The sequence below is a fragment of the Abramis brama genome (genome assembly GCF_963993115.1).
Source record: "Abramis brama genome assembly, chromosome: 10".
NCBI lineage: Eukaryota > Metazoa > Chordata > Actinopteri > Cypriniformes > Leuciscidae > Abramis > Abramis brama.
In genome coordinates, this window is record NC_139972.1 from 38,972,880 (window position 1) to 38,981,112 (window position 8,233).

Below are 8,233 nucleotides of genomic sequence, written 5' to 3' on the forward strand. Positions count from 1 at the left end.
GTGCCGAGTTCACACTGAACGATTTTCATTCGCCGACAGGTTTTGGAAGATCGCCAACAAATGCCCGAAATCATAGGCAATCGGTGCTCGTTCACGCGAGTGACAATCACGCAGTGTGAATTATCAACGACGCGATCTGAGAGAATCATCGATGAGTCGCCAACGCCCGTGAGATATTTGGCATGTTAAATATCTGGACCTGTCTGCGATTCAAAATCCTGCTGTGGTAATGTGTTCTGACTGAAAACTACAGGACAGCGGGATGTTTGGGGAAGAGTTATAGACCAGAATATCAGTATTTTAACAGAAACAAAGCACAAACATTTGCTTGACCAGCAGCAACAGTAGCACATTGTAAAATTATTTACCCCCAACTCTCTTTGCACAATTAACACACAATTCTTGCTCCCCTCGTCTCCCCAAGCATAATTGTTTTTTTTCTCTCCTTTTTGCTGCAAATTAGCGTACAGACAATTTGGATTGCAAATCTTTTTGCAGGCTATATTTTTTAATAACCATTTAATGATCTTGCATTATTTCCTTATCACTTCTCGCGTGGGTTTGGTTGTGAAACGCAGTTTGCAGACCAGACGGTTGTCAGCGATTCTTTCTTTTGTCAAGTCATGCAGTGTGAAACCCCCTGTCATTGGTGCATCGTGCAGTGCGCACACAGCAGCAACTGGACGTTACCCCAGATAGTCGTGCAGTGTGAAAAGAACAGTGACCCGACTACTCTGAAAATTGTGCAGTGTGAACTCAGCATTACAGGCATTCAGAACTCATTTGGTCGCAGGTAACTAAAGGGATCATCTGTTAGTAGGCTTGAAGTTGCAACTTCCTAAAATGACCACTAGAAGACACAATTTCACTAAAATGCTTCAGCAGAAAGCAGAAGACTATTGGTCAAGAGGCAATACTGGTTGAAACTTCAGATCCTATAGCAATCAATAATAGAATTGTTTGTCCAATCATTGCATTTGGATTCAGACGTTTCCAGGTCAATGCCAAAATGAATCTGCATCAGTCAGGTGGTACAACTAGAGCACTGCAAGTTATTTACATTCGTTATCACTGTAATGTTATGCATTTTAGACACGAGGCAACTTGGTGCAGTCTTTTGTCTCGTGACACTTTACAGACTCTGCTGTGCTCAAGCGTTTTGAAGGAGGCGTGGCTTTGGAGGGTGGGATCTCATGCATTGATTCCAATGAGCCATTATGTGAGAGAACAGCCAAATTAACACTGGAATACAAAAATCTAATTCCTAATTTTCTCACTTAAATAAAAGAGAGGAAAATGGCCTTAGAAGTGAGATTTATTTGGTGATAAACAGGGTGATAAACACACCATACATCCAATGGTTAAATCAGCACAGTTAACAGCATGCATAGCCACATTACTTATGGCCAGGACATTGGCCATAAGGGTAAGTTGGCGGTTCAGCTGCAGGCTTCACTGGAGCCTTGGGCGGTTCGACTGCAGGCTTCCCTGGAGGCTTTGGAGGCTTTGGAGGTTCGGCTGCAGGCTTCCCTGGAGGCTTCCCTGGAGGCTTTGGAGGTTCGGCTGCAGGCTTCCCTGGAGGCTTTGGAGGTTCGGCTGCAGGCTTCGGGGGTTCGGCTGCAGGCGTCACTGGAAGTTCGTTTGAAGGCTCCAGAGGTTCGGTAGAAGGCTCCGGCTCAGGTAGTTCGGCTGCAGGCTTCCCTGGAGGCTTCCCTGGAGGCTTTGGAGGTTCGGCTGCTGGCTTCCCTGGAGGCTTTGGAGGTTCGGCTGCTGGCTTCCCTGGAGGCTTTGGAGGTTCGGCTGCTGGCTTCCCTGGAGGCTTCCCTGGAGGCTTTGGAGGTTCGGCTGCTGGCTTCCCTGGAGGCCTCCCTGGAGGCTTTGGAGGTTCGGCTGCTGGCTTCCCTGGAGGCCTTGGAGGTTCGGCTGCAGGCGTCACTGGCAGTTCGTCTGAAGGCTCCAGAGGTTCGGTAGAAGGCTCCGGCAGTTCTGTAGAAGGCTCCGGCTCAGGTAGTTCGGCTGCAGGCTTCCCTGGAGGCTTCCCTGGAGGCTTTGGAGGTTCGGCTGCTGGCTTCCCTGGAGGCTTCCCTGGAGGCTTTGGAGGTTCGGCTGCTGGCTTCCCTGGAGGCTTTGGAGGTTCGGCTGCTGGCTTCCCTGGAGGCTTTGGAGGTTCGGCTGCTGGCTTCCCTGGAGGCTTTGGAGGTTCGGCTGCTGGCTTCCCTGGAGGCTTCCCTGGAGGCTTTGGAGGTTCGGCTGCTGGCTTCCCTGGAGGCTTCCCTGGAGGCTTTGGAGGTTCGGCTGCTGGCTTCCCTGGAGGCCTTGGAGGTTCGGCTGCTGGCTTCGGGGGTTCGGCTGCAGGCGTCACTGGCAGTTCGTCTGAAGGCTCCAGAGGTTCGGTAGAAGGCTCCGGCAGTTCTGTAGAAGGCTCCGGCTCAGGTAGTTCGGCTGCAGGCTTCCCTGGAGGCTTCCCTGGAGGCTTTGGAGGTTCGGCTGCTGGCTTCCCTGGAGGCTTCCCTGGAGGTTCGGCTGCAGGCTTTACTGGAGGCTTTGGAGGTTCGGCTGCAGGCTTCCCTGGATGGATACAGATAGTCAACTTTAGTCAGTCCGTTTAGAGGCATTCAGTCTCAGATACAGCACAAGACCCAAATACCAAGTTTTACTCCCCTTTAATTATTAAACATGGTCGTATTAATTGTATGAATTAATTTTGTGAAACCATCCTGTGCTTTAAGCTGTGCTATTGGCTGAATACTTTTTACATTGAGAACGATTAATTATAAAACGGACAAACGGAAATGAGGAAGCTGACCCAAACACTTATAACAAATACCTGCAAATGGATCCATACACTGATGTCCACATCCATTGCAGCAGCATTTCTCATTGTTCGGACAGTCACTGTCATAGGAACACAACTCCGCACACAGTCCCGCTCCAAAATTTGTGCTTGGACACTCCCCTGCCTTTGCTATTATAGAGACACATGACAGAGAAACCACATCACTGAATACTGAATGTCTCATACACTGTATGAAAAATAAATAAAAACACTAAAAATGAGAGATGATCGTACCGGAATTTTCAGTCCATCTACTTCATAGTTTCACATTTAGTTCAAAGTGTTACTTGCGGTTTCTTTGCAATTATTTGTGAAACTTCCTAGCAATTCCTGAGTGAAAACATTTTCTCAGGGTTTTCTCTGGAAGATGTATAGCATGCATCAATAATTATAACTCACTGAAAACAGGCGGCACACATGCAGTCCCACAGGGAAATTTACAGCATTTGTGTCCTCCAGAGCAGTCTCTATCAGAAGTGCATCCTCGTCGGGAGGGCACGACCGTCAGCGTCGCCGGACACTGACCAGACACTACAGAAGAGGATTCAAGAGGATCATTAGGGGAGACCAGGAAGTGCTGTAATAGTTTGCTTCAGCATTTGCAAGTCAGGGGTTTTACAATGAGTCTCAAACTTGATAATATTCACACATTTATCTGCTTCAATTCAAGTAGCTTAGAAATCTATCATTTTTCACTAAACTGCATCAATCGGTTTCAAAGACTGAGAGTGCAGTTACAACCTACCCCACTGTAGTAGAGCGAGTAATAGTGCAATGCTGATAGAAAGCATGGACATCAGATAATATGTTGTCTACAAATTTACTGGTGTACATCTTCAAAAATGACACCATCCCCATGACCACCCTCATTTCCTTTTAAGCATTTTAATAAAGCTACTCAACAGAAAACAAAACCAATATAGATAAAATGCAGAGTTACCGGGTATAATTAGCTCTCCACGTTATATTGTAGGCTTATGCATTTCTTAAAACAAATAAAAACAAAAAACTTTTGCCTAAAGTTTAAACTCAGGATTGATACAGTCCGGTAGCAATTTTGTAGCCATATTATAACACTAATGTTCTTGTCTTACAATAAACAAAAATGCCTATTAGTGATTATATGGGTTTTACTTGTACAATGAAAAAATGCATAAACTTATGACAGTTTGCATATTTATACTTTGCTTATTAATAAAAGTAAACCAACATACAAAGATGAACTTCCACTTGACGTCTGTACTGTATTTTTGTAAGCAGATGTGTTTGAAATCAAATTTTGTAAGGCACTTTATTTATGCACTTCTTCAGGCTGCGTAATGAAGCTAAAAGAACTTCTCACCTAGGACTCCAGCGTCTGTTGTGCTCAAACAAGCAGACAGACACAATAAAACAGCACTAAATGAGCAGTACACTTGTGCTGTCATCCTCTTGACCTGCAATCTCAAAATCAACTCTGCTGGAAGATGCACTGAATTAGTGAGTCAGGAGGAGCGGACAGCAAGGACCCCAAAACTACAAAGAAAAACCCAACCCTAATGAAAATCACTTGCCTGTAGCTTACTTAATCACTTGCTATCCTCTTAATATAGCCTAATCTTGAAGACCTTGATTAGCTTGTTCAGGTGTGTTTGATTAGGGTTGGATGTCGTAATAATTACCGTAATTAGGAGATGATTGATTGTTTTTATGGCAACACTATCAACGGCAAATGAATCTGCAGTGGCCAGGTAGTCCAGCGATCACGTGGTACAAGTCGGAGTTCTACCACAAGTTACAAGTTGTAATTATGACTAAACTCCTACACCTAAACTCTCCAGGAAATGGATCTCTACTGGAGACTGGCTTAAATCTGCATTGAACTCAAAGAGACACAGGGGCATGTCTAAAATTTGAATTTTGCTGATTGATTTGCGACGTGAATCCATGCAAGTAATTATGAATGAAAACAATGTTTCCAGCCACTGTAGTGAATATAGGGGAATACACAGCCATGGTTATATCATAGCCACTTTAATATTGGATGGTTTTATATGGATTGCATAATCAGATAATATTTGTTCACTCAAGCTTTCTATAGACATATTTCTTATCGTGACCGAGTTTTGGTTCATTTCTGTGACGGAGACCGAGACGGCAGAAAGCGCACCCTGTTTGTTTTCCTTATTTTACAAAAGCACAACATTTAATTGTTATTGTGAGATGCCCGAAATATGAACATGCCCGAAATAAAATCAGATTTTAGAAGAATTTGTAGCGCCACTCAGACAGGTGTGCCAAAACTCTTATTTATAAACTAATGACATCTTCACCTACACAAAAACCTGCTCACTTCAGGCTTGAAAAGAGATGTGGGTTGCCCAGTTTTCCGTGTTAGAGAAAAAAGCAGCTCGTACAAAGCTCCTGGATGTCACAATTCCTGTCACAAACAGACAAAGTGACAAGGAGCCATGTAGTCGGCAGGGTTCAAACCTGCACGGGGAGACCCCAATGGATTTGAAGTCCATCGCCTTAACCTCTCGGCCACGACTACTCCTGCCAGTGAGTCCAATGCTTATTGTGAATACACACACACACACACACACACACACACACACACACACACACACACACACACACACACACACACACACACACACACACACACACACACACACACACACACACACACACACACACACACACACACACACACACACACACACACACACACACACACACACACACACACACACACACACACACACACACACACACACACACACACACACACAAAAAACATGAACATTGTCCTGAGACTGGGCTTCATACATTATTTACAATAAGAATCATAAACAATTTAAGGCATAGGCTTATGTCCTATTTCAGAAAGTCAATAACTGGACCCCATCTTCTTTCAAAAACTGGGGTTTTTAATTGCAGTTGTGCTGTCAACCGTTCCATTAAATAAACTTGTCTTATCTTTTGTGTCCATTGCGTAACGGTAGGTGGCTCAGGTTTTAACCAACAGATTGTTATCATTTTCCTTGCCGTCATTAAGAGGAGATGGAGAAGAAATGCTTGGTCTTGAGAAAGATTGTCTGGAAAGATATGGGAGTAAAAAGAGATGACTCCTCACTTTTAGTAGATTTTCCAAAATGCCCTTAATGTCCTTCCAAAAGCTATGTCTGGTGGGATAGTCCCAAAAGATGTGAGTTTGATCACCGACCAATCCACAGTTCCTCCAACATTTGTCACTCATACTACTCTTGGTGAGGAAAGATTTTAACGGAGTCCTGAAAAATCTAATTTTCGTCTTCCAATCAAACTCCCTCCAGACCTGACTGCCCATACCCTTATTACAGCCAGAGCAAATGTTAACCCAAACATCGTCATCCAGGGTAACATTCAGCTCCATTTCCCATTGTTGTTTTATATGTTGTGTATTATCTGACATGTCAATCAACATTTTTTTGTACATCAAGGACATTTGTTTTTTCATTACACCACCATTTTCAATCAAATTAATAAAATGCTTCTCTATATTTGTAGGCTCTCTTCTGATCAGTTCCCAATCATTATGTTTTGTTACATAGCTCCTTATTTGAAAATACTTATATAAATCACTTGAGGGTAACTTGAATTTCGCTCTTAATTGGGCAAAGGTTTTAATTACATTTCCATCAAACAATTGATTCACTGTGAGGAGACCCCTCTCAGCCCATCCCCGAAAGCCTCTGCTGTCTGATAAAGATGGAAGGAACTCAATATTTCTATTAATAGTCATAGCTCGAGATAAAGCAGTCTTTCCCTTCAACTGCTTTTGGACCTTATTTCAAATCTTTAATGTATGTTTGACCCATAAATTTGCAATTTTTATTTTTTTCTGAGACTGTAGGTTGAGAAATGGGAGTTGAGAGAGAGAGACTCCTGGCACTGAATATTCTTCCATAGAGACCCACTGTGACTCCGGATCACGAATGATCCATGCCACCACAGCTTTTATTTGGGCAGCCCAATAGTACAATTTGAAGTTTGGTAGATTTAAGCCCCCATTTTCCTTAGGCGACATTACAATTTTAAGGCGCACTCTTGGTCTTTTGTTCTGCCATATAAATTTTGACATTAATTTATCTAGAAATTTGAAAGTAGATTGTGGTATAACAGCAGGGAGGTTTTGGAACAGAAATAATAATCTTGGCAGAATATTCATTCTTATACATTCAATTCTACCCAAAAGAGAAAGCGGTAGTACATCCCATCTGTTTAAATCAGTTCTGATTTCCTTTAACAATTTATCATAGTTAGATGAAAACAACTGCGTAGTCTTAGGGGTAAGAATTACTCCAACATATCTAAACCCCTGCTTGGAGTGTCTGAATGAGACAAGATTATCCAACTGAAATGGCCAAGTCCCAACAGTCATTAAGGCTTCGGATTTGTTTGTATTAATTTTATAACCTGATATCATACTATACTCCTTAAGACTGTGGAGCAAGGCTGGAACAGAAGCTAGAAGCTGGTTTTCCAGAAATAATAAAATATCGTCAGCGAAAAGTGACAATTTATGCTGAACATTTGATTCATCTCTTATTCCCTGTATGAGAGGATTGGATCTAATCGGTTCGGCTAACGGCTCTATACTCAAAGCAAATAGTGAGGCTGAAAGAACTTCACCCTGCCTAGTGCCGCATCCCAGTGGGAAAAATTTTGAGCAGTGCCCATTGACCCTTACTCGTGACTTTGGGTTTTTATAAAAAGTTTGGACCCATTTTATAAACGTCTCATTAAAGCCCATGTGCCTCAATGTCTGTTGTAGGAAGCCCCAGTCCACCCGATCAAACGCTTTCTCAGCATCCAAGCTGAGAAGCATTGATGGGGTGTTCCTTTTCTGTGCCACTATTTGGAGGTTTAAAGCTCTTCGAACATTATCAGTCCCCTGTCTATGGGCGATAAAGCCAGTCTGATCGGGTTTCACAAGTTTTCTCATATATTTACACATGCTATTTTCATTTCTGGATTTGAGCATCAGAGAGCACCGGGGCCAACCATCAATGTGGATGTGAGCATGCAGAAGAGGATCAACCCGGCGAAAATATTGTGTTGACAAAAAGGAGTTCAACGACGTCTTCACCTACACGAAAAGACTGCCATGATCCGGATTTGGACTGGGCATGCTGCGGGCACAACACAGAGTACTAAATGCTATACAAAGAAAGCAATCTTTCCACTGGCCCCGGGCCTGCACATACAGAGTCAACGGCAAGCTTCAGCTCAGTTCTCTTAAAGTCCCCCACCACCGCTTGCTTAGACAGTAGGGACTTTAAGCAACAGCCTCTGGTGGAACGGCAACGGCATTCTGTCGTTCTATTGTGCACGTGAGACATTAACTGCTAACTCGCGACATTCTACTGTAAC

The 8,233-nt window shown here is 43.4% G+C and overlaps 1 protein-coding gene across 1 annotated transcript; it reads right to left on the reverse strand.

Annotated features, from left to right (window-relative positions):
• Positions 1 to 1,302: 1,302 nt before the first annotated feature.
• On the reverse strand, positions 1,303 to 4,397 carry LOC311090742 (uncharacterized protein). The gene is made up of 4 exons (XM_084126231.1): positions 4,179 to 4,397; positions 3,236 to 3,367; positions 2,828 to 2,965; positions 1,303 to 2,568 (listed from the first exon to the last, which is right to left on the reverse strand). Exons 1-4 carry the CDS (start codon positions 4,261 to 4,263, stop codon positions 1,397 to 1,399), a joined length of 1,527 nt encoding a protein of 508 aa, XP_083982357.1. The 5' UTR covers positions 4,264 to 4,397; the 3' UTR covers positions 1,303 to 1,396.
• Positions 4,398 to 8,233: the final 3,836 nt, after the last annotated feature.